The 15133-nt window shown below is 37.5% G+C and overlaps 1 protein-coding gene across 1 annotated transcript; it reads right to left on the bottom strand.

Moving 5' to 3' along the window:
* Window positions 1-8226: 8226 nt before the first annotated feature.
* LOC148952730 (protein CFDP2-like) lies at window positions 8227-11842 on the bottom strand. The gene is made up of 2 exons (XM_089087765.1): window positions 11747-11842; window positions 8227-8826 (listed from the first exon to the last, which is right to left on the bottom strand). The coding sequence occupies exons 1-2, from the start codon at window positions 11840-11842 to the stop codon at window positions 8227-8229; spliced, it is 696 nt and encodes a 231-aa protein (XP_088943891.1).
* Window positions 11843-15133: the final 3291 nt, after the last annotated feature.

Raw genomic sequence — 15133 nt, 5'->3', positions numbered from 1 at the left:
CGGGTGGAATAAAATGTTAGTAGAGAGCAATCTGTATCCTTCAAATTGACTATTAAACACGAGACCACTTTCCAAATCATCTATAATAATAAGATGGAGTCTGAGAAATTGATCGATACACAAATAGAAATAGGTTTCTATTTATCTATTTATTTATTTTTATTTATGCGGCTGTATCAATGGTACTCTATGATCGCTTATAGACACTATGCGGCTGCCCCAGTGGTACTCTATGTCAGGTTATCGACACTACCTAGTTTAATGTATATATTAAGTCATTAATTTTCACACATTGGAAGCATAAACACCTGCATAATATTTAGAAAAAAAGTGAAAATTAATTGTTCAAAGAAAGCGTGTACACACAATAAAATCATCGTTGTGCTGAATGCTGACAAAGACCGATATTTGAACTATGAAACAAGCATTAATGGCAATCTTATTGGAAATGTTATGGGTGCGTTGTCGTGACAGCGAGGAACTAAATTTCTTTGGACTACCAGATCCATTTAGCACAGATAACAGTTCTGGCACGTAGATAAGATATGATTTATTACATCAGTGCAGCAGTTGGCTTTTCTTTTCCCATTCGCTTTCATTTGAATAGTAATACCAGAACGATGGCAATAGGATCCATCAACAGTTAACGTGTTACCAGAACCATGTGTAAGAAGATGCTCATCTTCATCAACTATTATTTTTATGTTGGTATTCTCTTTTAGCACTATCATCTCTGGAGCTCTCACTCTCGCATATCCAACATGAGTAATGCTAAACATAATGTGAGAATAGACTCTAGCAAAATAAAAAGGGCATTGGTAGACAATTTCAGTAATGAATATAAAGATGAATTGATGGAAAATAAGACGCAAGAGAACATTATTACTGCTATTGATCATATACCCAATGAACCCAATAACACCAAAAATGAAACGCATATTGTACCTGTAGGTGACACCCCAGTAAAAATTGTGTATGACTCAAAATGGAATAATGATTTTTCTACTGGTTACGAAGTAAGAGAAGAGAGTAGCTACAGTATCAAGAGAGAACATGATGAATTATTTTATGGAACAGATTCAAAATATCAAAAGTTGTTCAATGATATTAATAATGTATAATAACGTATGTAACAATATTTTATGCTTTACTTTGTTATATTACTATTATTTTTATGGTATGCTAGCAAGTCAAACGCTTAAAATGTTTATTAAAAAGTTGGAGATGTAAGAAGAAGAATTTTCAGAGACAAAGATACTGCTAGCAGACTCATAACTCCATTAATTGATGACTGAGTATCAAAAATTAAAAAGAAATACTTTTGCATAGAACAAATTCAACTACATAGGTATTTCTTAGGATCAAAAGGATCTTACAACATTTAACAGAATCAAGAGACTAATAATGCCATCTTGACACCAATAGTTATAGACGGCAGCATAGCCGCTCAGACACACAGCTATAGTGAGAGAGACATGCAAAACAGTTCTCTCTGATACTTAGATTTTGTCAATGTTATCCTGTGCATCCGACAAAGGATGTTGATAAAAGATTTATTCACTCTGATACGTATATTTTGTCAATTTTATCCTATGTATCCAACAATGGATGAGGATGGACGTATCTGACAACAATGGACGTGTCTGACAAAAGATGTTGATAAATGGTTTATTCACTCTGATACCTAGATTTTGATAATGTTATCTGATGTATCCGACAATTGATGTTGGTAAAGGATTTATTCACTCTGATACTTAGATTTTGATAATGTTATCCGAGGTATCTGACAAAGGATTTTGGTGAAGGATTTATTCACTCTGATACTTAAATTTTGTGAATGTTATCTGATGTATCCATAAAAGATTTTGAAAATGTATTTATTTACTCTGATACTTAGATTTTGTGAATGTCATCTGACTTATCCGACAAAGGATGTTGGCAAAGGATTTATTCAATCTGATACTTAGATTTTGACAATGTTATCTGAGATATCCGACAAAAGATTTTGGTAAAGGATTTATTCACTCTGATACTTAGATTTTGTCACTGGTATCCTCTGTATCCGATCGATAGTGATTCGTGGTAGTTTTAAGTTTTGTAGATTATTTGATTTGAATTTTGTTCATTTTGGTTTAATGGAGTTCTTTACTTTTCTTTGAAGAACTGGTATTTCCTCTTGGGACCCAAACCTTCCAGAGTTTTAGAGTTTGACTTTGTTTCCACCTTGTTTTAATTTTCAGAAGCTGACCGTTTTTTCACATTGTTTTAATATTCAGTAAACTAAAAATTTATGCTTTGGTTTTGGGAAGGCTAAGAGGTTTAGAGCCCAAATCTTTTTCATTTCTCCTCATTTTTAGTTTGACTCGGGTATTTATTGTAATTTCTGTTGGTTTAGGGTTTCATTTATTTATCTATACTGATTTGTGGTAGTCTTGCGCTTGGTATATTATTTGATTTGATTTTTGCTCATTTTGGTTTAATGAAGTTCTTTACTTTTCTTTGAAAAACTGAGATTTTGTCTTAAGACAAAAACCTTCTAGACTTTTAGATTTTGACTGCATTTTCACTTTGTTTTAATATTCAGTAAACCTTCAAAATTACGATCAGACCTTGGGAATGTTTAGAGATTTTGAATTGCACTCCTTGTAGAATCTGCTTCTTTTGAGTTTGACTCGGTTGTTTATTGTAATCTTGTTTCGTTTTGGGTTTCATTTATTTATGGATTCTCATTTGTGATAGTTTTATGTTTGATAGATTGTTTGATTTTGATTTTTGCTCATTTCGGTTTAATGGAGTTCTTTACTTTCCTTTGAAAAACTAGGATTTTGTCTTAGGACACAAACCTTCTAGAGTCTTCGAGTTTGCATGTATTTTCACTTAGTTTTACTATTAAGTAACCTGTAAATTAGTGCTCTGGCCTTGGGAAGGCATAGAGCTTTTGAGACCTACTCTTGTTAATTTCCGTTTGTTTTGAGTTTGACTCGTTTATTTATTGTAATTTCTGTTCGTTTAATAGAGATGAAGATAGGTTAGGTGACGCGTCATCTAAACTAACTTAACCTAACCTAACCTGTGTAGTGTTACATTTTGTAAGAACAATCTCTAATTTTTAGGATGTATTTTTGTCTTGTAGGAATTATTTTGATCTGTAAGAAGTATTTTTGTTTTGTAATACGAGTTTATGATTGTTTAGGGTACATTTTTGTTTTGTAAGAACTATTTTTTGTTTTGTAAGAGCTAAATTGTATTTTGTAAGAAGAATTTGTGATCTTTTAGGATGTATTTTATGCTTTTTAAGAATTGTTTTTGTTTTGTAAGAAGTATTTTTTTTGCTCTGTAACAAGTATTTTTTTTTAAGACAGGTTTGTGATTGTTAGGATGTATTTTCGTGGTAAGATTTTTTTAAATAGTATTTTATATTTAGTAATAGGAATTTTTGATTTCTTAGGATGTATTTTGTTTTGTAAGAATTACTTTTCCTTTGTAAGAAGTTTTTTTTGTGTTTTGTAGTAAGTATTTAGTATTTTGTAATAAGAATCTCTGATTTTATAGGATGTATTTTTGTTTTGCAAGAGTTATTTTTGTTATATAAGAAGTATTTTTTATGATGTATGAAAAATTTGTCATTTTGCATGATGTATTTCTGTTTTGTAAGAATTATTTTTTGCTTTGTAAGAAGCCCTTTTTGTTTTGTAACAAGTATTTTGTATTTTGTAAGAACAATCTCTAATTTTTTAGAATGTATTTTGTAAGAAGTGTTCGTCATTGTTTAGGATGTATTTTCGTTTTGTAAGAATTATTTTTGCATGAAATCTAAGAAGAATTTGTCATGTCTTAGGATGTATATTTTTTTTTTAAGAATTATAACTTGTTTTGTATGAAGTATTTTGTGTTTTGTAAGAAGAATTTGTGATCTTTTGGGATGTATCTTTGTTTTGTAATACTTTTTATTTCGTAAGAAGTATTTTGTATGATGTAAGACGAACTTGTGACTTCTTAGGTGAATTTTGTCTTGTAAAAATAATTTTTTGCTTTGTAAGAAGTATTTTTTTTAACAAGTATTTTGTTTTTTGAAATAGCAATATCTGATTTTTTAGGATTTTTTTTTGTATTTTGTAAGAACAATTTCTGATTTTTAAGGTTGTATTTTGCATTTTGTAAGAACTGTTTCTGATAGTTTAGGATGTATTTCGTTTTATAAGAATTATTTTTGTTTTGTATGAAGTGTTCTGTATGTTGTAAGAGCAATTTTCGATTTCTTGGGATGTATTCTTGTTTTGTAAGAATTTTTTTGCTTTGTAAGAAGTATTTTCTGTTTTGTAAGATAATTTTGTATTTTGTATAAAATCATATAATCTACCAAGCGTAAAACTACACAAATCAGCATCGATCAATAAACAGAACCCAAACCGAACAGAAGATACCAAGCCAAATAACCAAGCCAAACTCAAAACGAGCAGAAATTAACAAGAGTAGGTCTCAAAAGCTCTATGCTTTCCCAAGGCCAGAGCATAAATTTGCAGTTTACTGAATATCATAAGAAAGTGAAAATGCAGTCAAAATCTAAAAGTCTAGAAGGTTTTGTCCTAAGACAAAATCTCAGTTTTTAAAAGAAAAGTAAAGAACTCCATTAAGCCAAAATGAGCAAAAATAAAATCAAATAATATACCAAGCGTAAGACTACTACAAATCAGTACTGATAAATAAATGAAACCCTAAACCAACAGAAATTACAATAAATACCCGAGTCAAACTCAAAACGAGGAGAAATGAAAAAGATTTGGGCTCGAAACCTCTATGCCTTCCCAAAACCAAAGTATAAATTTTCAGTTTACTGAATATTAAAACAAAGTGAAAAAACGGTCAGATTCTAAAACTCTAGAAGATTTGTGTCCTAAGACAAAATCCCGGTTTTTCAAAGAAAAAGCAAAGAACTCCATTAAACCAAAATGAGAAAAAAATAAAATCAAATAATCTATCAAGCGTAAAAATATCACATATCAGCATCGATAATGAAATGAAACCCTAAACGAACAGAAATTACAATAAATAACCGAGTCAAACTCAAAACAAGCAGAAATTAACAAGAGTATGTCTCAAAAGCTCTATGCCTTCCCAAGGCCAGAGCATAAATTTGCAGTTTACTGAGTATCAAAACATAGTGAAAACGCAGTCAAACTCTAAAACTCTAGAAGGTTTGTGTCCTAACACAAAATTCTAGTTTTTCAAAGAAACGTAAAGAACTCCATTAAACCAAAATGAGCAAATCTAATCTACCATGCGTAAGACTGCCACAAATCAGCATTGATAAATAATATAAACCCAAAACGAACAGAAAGTTTAATAAATAATTGAGTCAAATTCAAAACGAGCAGAATCTAAAATTAGTAGGGCTCAAAAGCTCTATGCCCTCCCAAAATCAGAACATAAAGTTGAATTTTACTGAGTATTAAAAGAATATGAAAGTATGATCAGACTCTAAAACTCTAGAAGAGTTTATGTCCCAAGACGATATCTCAATTTTTCAAAGAAATGAAAAGAACTCCATTAAAGCAAATTGAGCAAAAAAATAAAATCAAATAATCTACCAAGCGTAAAACTATCACAGAAAACGATACATTTTCATTAAAAGCCTTTCAGAAATAGCTCTTAATATGGCTTAAATTCACCTCTATTAACAATAATCCCACCCTGGAATTGTCTGGTAGGACGCACACCTTTCTTTAATTTACACAGGTTTTTGTGTACATTTTATCCTATGTCAGGTTTTCCACATTTTTTTTCCCTTTTGCATTGTCTTGTCTAAAAAAAACGCTTTATTTTCCGAATTTCTCTAATTACACATTTGCCTTGCAAGTAGTAACTTAAAATAATTATAACGCTTCTAAAAAAAAATGCGAATGCATAATTTGACGATTACTTCTTACTTACTTACTTAACTCCCATCCGGCCGGATTGGCCGACTCGGGGCTTCTCCTCTGACTGAACTATGGCAAAGATTCTTATACGATTCCCTGTTCGCTGCAGTCCGAAGGAGTACCGACAGGGGATGGCTGGGAAAGTTTTCCCTCCAGCGCTTGGGAGGTCGTCCTTTTGGGCGGGAGGCATCAATCCTTCCTTCAAACGCAATTTTTGGAAGTTGGGCTAGGGTAATCCGCTGAACGTGGCCTAACCATCGAAGCTGTTGAAGCTGGATGGTCTGCATGATGGTCTGGGAATAGTTGAGCAAAGACAATAGCCGTTCATTTGATATTCGGTCAAGGTAGGTGATGCCAGAAAGCTTACTGAGGGATTTTGTTTCAAAGGCCACAAATCGGCGTTTGTCTTCTGCTTTCAAGGTCCATGTCTCTGCTCCGTACGTTGCTACTGGAACCCCAAGAGCTCGAAAAAGGCGTGTTTTTAGTTTCAGCGACAGATGTTTGTTTTTCCAGATCGATCACAATGACTAGAAGCATGCTAAGGCAAGGGCGAGGCGTCGTTTAATGTCTTTTGAGGAGTCGTTTGTGGACATCAGCTCACTTCCTAGGTAAACGAAATGGTCAACCCACTCGATCTCTTCCCCCTGGATCATAATTTTGCTGGGTTGAAGGCATGTATCTGTATGCCGCGTTACCTTCATGGCTTTTGTCTTGTTAGCATTGATTTTCATCCCAAAGCAACTAGCTGCATGATCAATATCGTTAGCGCTTGATTGCAGTTCCTCTAGTTTTTCGTTTAGGCGATTAATGTCATCGGCGTATGCAAGCAAGTCAAAGAGGTGTCCACTCATGAGTGCTCCCGTGTCATTGGGCACCAGTGCCAGTACAGCATTCAGGAATAGGCAGAACAGAGGGGGGGAGAGTAGGCATCCTTGCAGCACTCCTGAAGAGGTTGAGAATTCTTCAGTAAAGCCTTCGCTGGTCTGCACCATGCTTCTCGACTTCCCGTACATGCTCTTGATAATGTCAATAATGTCAGTGGGAATACCGTAGTGTGCCAGGATGTGCCATAGGCCATCTCGCCAAATTAGATCGAAAGCTTGTTTGAAATCGATAAACAGCTGGTATAGCTCTTTCCCGAATTCCAGGTATCTTTCAATATTCTGTTTGATCGCAAAAATTTCGTCTATGGTGGATCGGTTTTGACGGAAGCCAGCTTGATATTCAGGGATTACGTGTCTTGTCAGGTTTCTGATCCGATCAAGGAGAATTTTCGTAAGGGTTTTAGCTGGTTGGCAAGTAAGCAATATGGGTCTGTAGTTTTCGCAGTTACTTTTAGATCCTTTCTTGTGCAAGGGCACTATGACAGATTTCGACCAAGACTCGGGGAAGTATTTTATTTCCCATACAGCTGTTACTATTTTGTGGTACAGAGCAACGACGATATCAGATTCCACTTTTAGCAGTTCTGCCTGTATACCGTCTATTCCGGGTGCCTTATTTGACTTGAGGGATTTGAGTGCGGCTTCTACTTCTGACCTTAAGGGTGGTGGGGATGGTTCCTCATCTCTGTGTGCTGGGAACTTTCGAAGCACTTCAGGATCTGGGTTTCCTTGAAGATTAAGCTTTTCCTGGAAGTGTTCTTTCCAGCGATCTCGGATTCCGGCACAAGTAGTGATTTTGTGTCCATTTTTTATCTAAGAGATCGAGGCACTTCGCTTCTTTGCGGTTTGTCAGCTCTCTAGCACGTTTGAACATGAGGTGTGAGTTACCCCTACGGGAGTCCTCCTCACACTGCCGACATTTTCAGTAATCATGTCTTTTAGTGCTTGGCAGGTTTTCTTCTCAATTTGACGTTTAAGGTTTTTGAATCTATCCTTGCTTTCTCGATCTTGCTTGTTTTGGAGAGTTCGTTTCTCGGTAAACATATCAATAATCTCCTGGGTAATCCATGGCTTGTCTTCTGCGGATTTACGGCCGAGGACGAGCTCAGCTGTCTCGTATACGGCCAGGCTGCTTTGCGAAACAAGTAGATCGATGTCGGCTGGACTCAGCAGATAAGGTGTTTCTTGCATGGTCTTTGACAATCGTTCGTTGAACTGCATTCTGTACTCTTGTCTAGTCTTAAGGTCTTTAAGGGCTTCTATCCGGAATCTTGGAACTTTTTGTTTCGGCTTGACAACGGCCTTTAATCTTAGGCGAAGCGATGACATGAGGAGATTGTGATCACTATCAAAGTCCCCACTTCCTAGCGTCACTGTGTCTGTGAATGAAGATTTTCATCGGCTGGATACCAGTATATAATCTATCATGTTGGCAGTCCTTCCATCGGGGGATCACCACGTGACTTTTCTCTTTCGGCTGTGCTTGAACATTGTGTTTGTGATAAAAGCTCGTTATCTCGGCAGAATTCAGTGAGTCGTTCTCCTCTGCCGTTGATCTGTCCGATCCCGAACTTGCCCATGACATCTTCGTTTCCGCTATTGTCACTCCCCACGATGGCATTGAAGTCCCCGAGGACTAACACGATGTCTTTCTTCAGAATGGTGTCGACAAGGCTCTGGAGCTGAGAGTAGAAATCTTCCGACTCTTCGTCCGACCTTGTTGAATCCGGAGCATAAACCTGTACCACGGAGAGGTTTTTGAACTTGCTTTTGAGTCGGATCATCATTAATTTTTCTGAGACAGACACCACTGATAGAAGAGATTTCCCTGCTGCTTTTGTCTGCAAAAAGCCAACTCCTTGTCTGTGTGTTCCGTCTTGTCTTCCAGAAAGGTGGAGGGTTGCGTCTCCTATCTGTTCTTCGCTGATACCTGGTAGATGAGTCTCTGAGAGGCCGATGATGTCCCAATTGTAGCGGTTTGCTTCACGGAGGAGCTTGTCTTTCTTTCCTGGTTTCGAAAGTGTCTGAAGATTTAACGTGCCGATTCTGGTGGTGATTTTTGTAGATAAAACCGGTCTAGCGTCCGTTTGTGACGGACTTGTCAAACGCTGCCTTCATTCGTTTCCAACACTGTTGGCTGTCAATAAATCGGTTTCCCCGCATGGTTTAGCTTGTCTGTCGGTTTCCCCGGACGCGGTGGCTTGTCCGTTAGTTTCCCCGTACGCGGTATCCCTATTTAATGTTCTCATTGATTGCCTAGTCATAATTCATAAAGAGGAAAAGTTTCTTGGCTAGCTTTTGAAGCAACGGCAAGCCAATCCTCTCTGCTTCTAGCCGGGACCGTTGACACCCTCGAGTGTGTCTTCCGCTCTTCGCAGTTGTCCTCGCTGGGAGGATCATCCCACTTGGCATCACGGCGTCACCAAGCAATTTATCCCAATACTGGGGGTGAGTTTAACGTCTTCGGGACATATCCACGCGCCGGTGGGCCCAGCAAGATCGCTATCAGAGGGGCTCACCTTCTCCTCTGTCCGTATTTATATCCCCCAGACAAGGGTGCACCGGCTATTTAAGACCCCCAGAGACTGGGTCCCCCCTTGGTCCGCACCCTCTTATTTAATATTCAAGGGTATCCTCCATATCTGAAGGATGTTCCCCTATCCGCCACCTGGGGACGCGCCTGAGTTGCTTGGGGGAAGCACCTGAGAAGTTACTCAGGAATAACAGGTAACGATTACTTCGCATACACAGAACTTATTTTCAGAGTTTCTCTATTTACAAATTTGCCTTGGAAACAATAATTTTTAGAAAAAGATTTTCCCCCTGTACCTCATTTATCGCAGGTGAAGGAAACACATAATCGTCATTCTAATAAGTGAAACATGGGAATTCTCTTCGCATGCAATAGGGTTTTTCTAGAATGTATTAGTCAGAAACAGAATATTGGAAGTCTTATCTCAAAAACGCTAAATTTTCAGAATTTCTCTAATTACGCATTTGCCTTGCAAGCAAATTTAAAACAATTATAACGCTTCTAAAAAAAATAAAAAGAATGTGAATACATAGTTTGAAAATTACTTCACCTACATAGAACTTATTTTCAGAAATTCTCTAATTACACATTTGCCTTGGAAATAATAATTTATAGAAAAAGTTTTCCCCTCTGCACGTCAATTATCTTAGCTGTAGGAAAAACATAATCGTCATATTTGTAAACGAAACAGGGGAATTTTCCTCGCATCCGATAGGATATTTCTAGAATGTATTAGCCAGAACAGAATACTGGAAATAGCCTGCTGGTCCTGGCGTCTGGGGCATTGTTCTATTGGATGGAAATTGATCTTTCGAGTCTTAACGAGGAAAATATCATCAGAATATAATGATCCTTTGAGCAAAAATGCAATGAAAAAAAAAATTATTATATAACTACCCACGTACGTGCCCTCCCTAAGCGGAGAATTCCCTCTTGGACTCTGAATATATGGTTCGCGTGGGAATGCATCCTCCATAAACATTCCCCCTGGCATAAAAATTAAAGCAATTCGCATTGAAAGAAAGAAAAAAGTAAGTTCTTGAAAAAAACGTCATGAAAAAAACGCCTTGAAAGAAAACAAAACATCTTAAAACCTCTTAAAGAAAAATGTCTTAAAAAACGTCTTAATGTCTTAGTAAAAATTCCTCTGTCTGGTGCTGTCATTACAAAACCTATATGTGCGCTATCATTACGTAATATTTGCGCTGTCATTACGTAAGACGTGCACTACCATTAAGTTATTTCTGATAAATCCACCAAGTCACGCATGAGTTCCAACTCCAATTACTAAACACCCCCTGTGATGTAACAAATCACGCGAGATTGCGTCATCCTCTATAACATAGCAACCGAATGTAGACATTCCCGAAGACCTTCATCTCTTACTTTCCTCTTTTCTAATAATAAAGCAAGATTGCGTCATCTATATTACATAGCAACCGAATTTAAACATGGCTCCTATTGAAACAGGGCTCTCAGTGGAATCTTGCCCTCTGTGTTATGGAAAGCAGGGCTATCATGGGAATCTTTCAACCTTTGTATTGGAAAGTAGGGCTCTGATGGGAATCCAGGAATCGGGATCTCATGGATCCTTGAATCCCCACACTACGTACAGGATCTGCCACAAAAGGAGTGCTCACTAGAATCGGACAAGCGAATGGAACCTGCAATAAACCGTGGAAAGCTCGGCGTTAGTGATAGACACTATGACGTTAAAAGTAATGTAAGGAAAGTAGAGAAAGCGTTGAATTATGAATTAAGGAGGTGCGAACTAGAAGTCATGGATGAAACTGCTGAAGATCTGTAAGATGCAGCCAGACGACATGATAGATACTATGACGTTAAACGTAATGTAAGGAAAGTCCTTGTTTTGAAAGCGCCTGCTGATCCTGGCGTCTTGGTTTTTTTTTATTGGATGAAAATGTATCTTTCGAGCCCTAACGAGGACAAAACATTAGAATATAATGATCCTTTGAGAAAAAATTCACTGAAAGGAAAATAAAGTATTATTTAACAACCTGGATTTGTGTCCTCCTCAATTAAAAGTGGGGGATTCCCTCATGAACTCTGAAGAAATGGTTTGCGTGGGAATGTATCATCCATAAACATTCCCCTTACATAAAAATTAAAGAAAAAACACCAAAAAACACCTTGAAAGCAAGAAAAAGAAACATCCTGAAAAAATGTCTTGAAAGAAGAAAGAAAAAAACGCATTGAAAGAGAAAAAAACATCTTGAAACCTCTTGAAGAAACATACCTTAAGAAACGTCTTGAAATGTCTTACAAAAAATTCCTCTGTCTGGTGCAGTCATTACCTAATATGTGCGCTGTCATTACGAAAAATGCACGCTGTCATTACGTAAGATGTGCGCTTCCATTAAGTTATTTCCGATAAATCGACTAAGTCACACATGAGTTCCAACTCCAATTACTAAGCAACCACTGTGCTGTAACATGTCACGCACGATTGTGTCATCCTCTATTACATAACAACCGAATGTAACCATTCCGTAACACCTACATTTCTTACTTTCCTTTTTTCTAATAATGAAGCAAGATTGCGTCATCTATATTACATAGCAACCGAATTTAAACGTGAGTCCTATGGAAACAGGGCTCTCAGTGGAATCTTGCCACGTGTGTTATGGAAAGCAGGGCTCTCTTGGGAATCTTACAACCTTTGTCTTGTAAAGTAGGGCTTTCATGGGAATCCAGGAATCGGGCTCTCATGGATCCTTGAACCCCCACACTACTTACAGGATTTATCACAAAAGAAGTAGTCACTAGATTTGGAAAAGCGAATGGAGCCTTCAATAGACCATGGGAAGTTTGGCGTCAGTGATAGATACTATGACGTTAAAAGTAACGTAAGGAAAGTAGAGAAAGCGTTGAATTATGAATTAAGGAGGTGCGAATTAGAAGTCATGGATGAAACTGCTGAAGATCTGTAAGATGCAGCCAGACGACATGTTAGATACTATGACGTTAAACGTAATCTAAGGAAAGTCCTCGTTTTGAAAGCACCTGCTGGTCCTGCCGTCTTGGGTGTTTTTCTATTGGATGAAAATGTATCTTTCGAGCCCTAACGAGGACAAAACATTAAAATATAATGATCCTTTGAGAAAAAATTTACTGAAAGAAAAACAAAGTATTATTTAACAACCCGCATTTGTGTCCTCCTCAATTAAAAGTGGGGGATTCCCTCATGGACTCTGAAGAAATGGTTTGCGTGGGAATGTATCATCCATAAACATTCCCTTTACATAAAAATTAAAGAAAAAACACCTTGAAAGCAAGAAAAACGAAACATCTTGAAAAAAACGTCTTGAAAGAAGAAAGATAAAAACGCATTGAAAGAGAAAAAAACATCTTGAAGCCTCTTGAGAAAAATGCCTTAAGAAACGTTTTGAAATGTCTTACTGAAAATTCCTCTGTCTGGTGCAGTCATTACCTAACATGTGCGCTGTCACTACGAAAGATGCACGCTGTCATTACGTAAGATGTGCGCTTCCATTAAGTTATTTCCGATAAATAGACTAAGTCACACATGAGTTCCAACTCCAATTACTAAGCAACCACTGTGCTGTAACATGTCACGCACGATCGTGTCATCCTCTATTACATAACAACCGAATGTAACCATTCCGTAACACCTACATTTCTTACTTTCCTCTTTTCTAATACTGAAGCAAGATTGCGTCATCTATATTACATAGCAACCGAATTTAAGCATGATTGCTATGGAAACAGGGCTCTCAGTGGAATCTTGCCACCTGTGTTATGGAAAGCAGGGCTCTCTTGGGAATCTTACAACCTTTGTCTTGTAAAGTAGGGCTCTCATGGGAATCCCGGAATCGGGCTCTCATGGATCCTTGAACCCCCACACTACTTACAGGATTTACCACAAAAGGAGTACTCACTAGATTTGGAAAAGCGAATGGAACCTTCAATAGACCATGGGAAGTATGGCGTCAGTGATAGATACTATGACGTTAAAAGTAATGTAAGGAAAGTAGAGAAAGCTTTGAATTATGAATTCAGGAGGTGCAACCTGGAAGTCATGGATGAAACTGCTGAAAATCTGTAAGATGCAGCCAGACGACATGATAGTATAATATTGTACTTATGTATTAAAAAATGAGACGGAACTGTCAGTCTGGGCAAGTCCCAGTTAAATATGGTAACAGGACCTCAATTAGTGGTAAGGGAGGGGTTAAAGAGAGACAGGCAGAACATTTTGAAAACGTGCTAAACGTCAATAAAGTTACAGGAAAAGATATAGAAAAAAAATTAACAAATTTGTGACACTTTGGAAGTGAGGATAGATTTATTTTTCGAGGAAGATTTAGTAACAGCACTAGCATGATTAAAAAAGAACAAAGACCCAGGGGCCAATAGTGTGGCAAATGAGTTTTTTGAATATGATGGTTGTGAAGTTGGAGAAAATTACTGAACATTATGAATATAATTTCGAAAAATGGGAAGTACCTAGCTATTTTAGAAAACTTTAATTAAACCTTTATAAGAAATTTGATAAGAGTGAGTGTAGTAATTAGAGAGGTATTTCTAGGAAGCAAATTATTCAATTAGAGTTAATACTTTTTAGAGTTAGGGTTGGTGTAGATAAAGTTAGAAAACGAGAACAGTGTGGCTTTTGGAGTGTGAGAGGATGCGTCGACCAAATTTTCAGTTTCGGATTGGTAATTGAGATGTGGGGTAGTCGGTAGACCCTTTTAGTCCTCCGTTGTATTGAATTATTAGCTAGCATGAGATTCAGCCGATAGAAGAATTTTAGCGAGGTCCTATCCTTAGGCAGTATATAAGATATATAAAACAGTTCTTGGTAACGAACTGTAAGTAAAAGCGAGCCGGCTCAATATTAACCGAAACTCTAAAAAACGGAATTTCGATACCAATAGATACAACAGAAGAATCGCCTTATTATGCTGATTCTAAATATATAAGTTTCATTAAGTTTAGTCTTTTGAGGTAATGGTGCTCGTCCGGAGTTAGTTCCCATTCAAATTGGCGTATGAAGAACGATCTCCACGTGCCTCTGGACATCTGGCTAGCCACCAGGGAACCAAATGCATCTAGGGACGGTTGGGTTGGCAGCCCTCCTCCTGAAACTTCTATTGCTACGAATGGAACCAGAAATTCAGCCTCGGATATATCATCTCAAACCTCATCTCGACCCCGGACCGCCCACGGACGATTCCCTCTGAATATTGTTGACCAAGGTGGCATTAATGTGGCCACCTGGAATATTCTTACACTGAGCCAACTCAGTTCAAAGCCTTTATTAGCCAGATAATTAAATAAATATAAAGTTACAATTGCTGGGATCACTGAAACACATCTATCTGGTGATGGTGAGGAGTACATTGGTGAAGGGTGCGCACTGCTTTGTTCTGGTGGTCCCAGACACGAGGAGGCGTTGGCCTAGTACTGAACAGTGCAGCACGCAAGGCCCTCCTGCCATTAGCACCAGTAACACCCAGGCTCTTGAGAGCAAGGCTCAATAGTAAACATGGAAAAATAACCATCATCACCTGTTACGCCCCCACAAATGAAGCCAAGGAAGAAGATAAGGATGACTTCTATACCCTTTTAAGTTCTGACCTCTCGTCAGTACCTCCCCTTGAATACCTCGTCCTTCTAGGAGATATGAATGCTAGCATTTCAAATGAGTCTGGCCTCTGGGATTTCGCTGTTGGACCTGTAATAGTAGATAGCCTAAACGACAACGGAGAGAGAATGCTGAACTGCTGTCTCGCCCACAATCTTACCATTGCAAA

This window comes from Artemia sp. Qi Xiang Cuo, chromosome 4 (genome assembly GCF_049724085.1).
Source record: "Artemia sp. Qi Xiang Cuo chromosome 4, ASM4972408v1, whole genome shotgun sequence".
Classification (NCBI taxonomy): domain Eukaryota; kingdom Metazoa; phylum Arthropoda; class Branchiopoda; order Anostraca; family Artemiidae; genus Artemia; species Artemia sp. Qi Xiang Cuo.
This window is presented reverse-complemented; position numbering and strand designations above follow the sequence as displayed.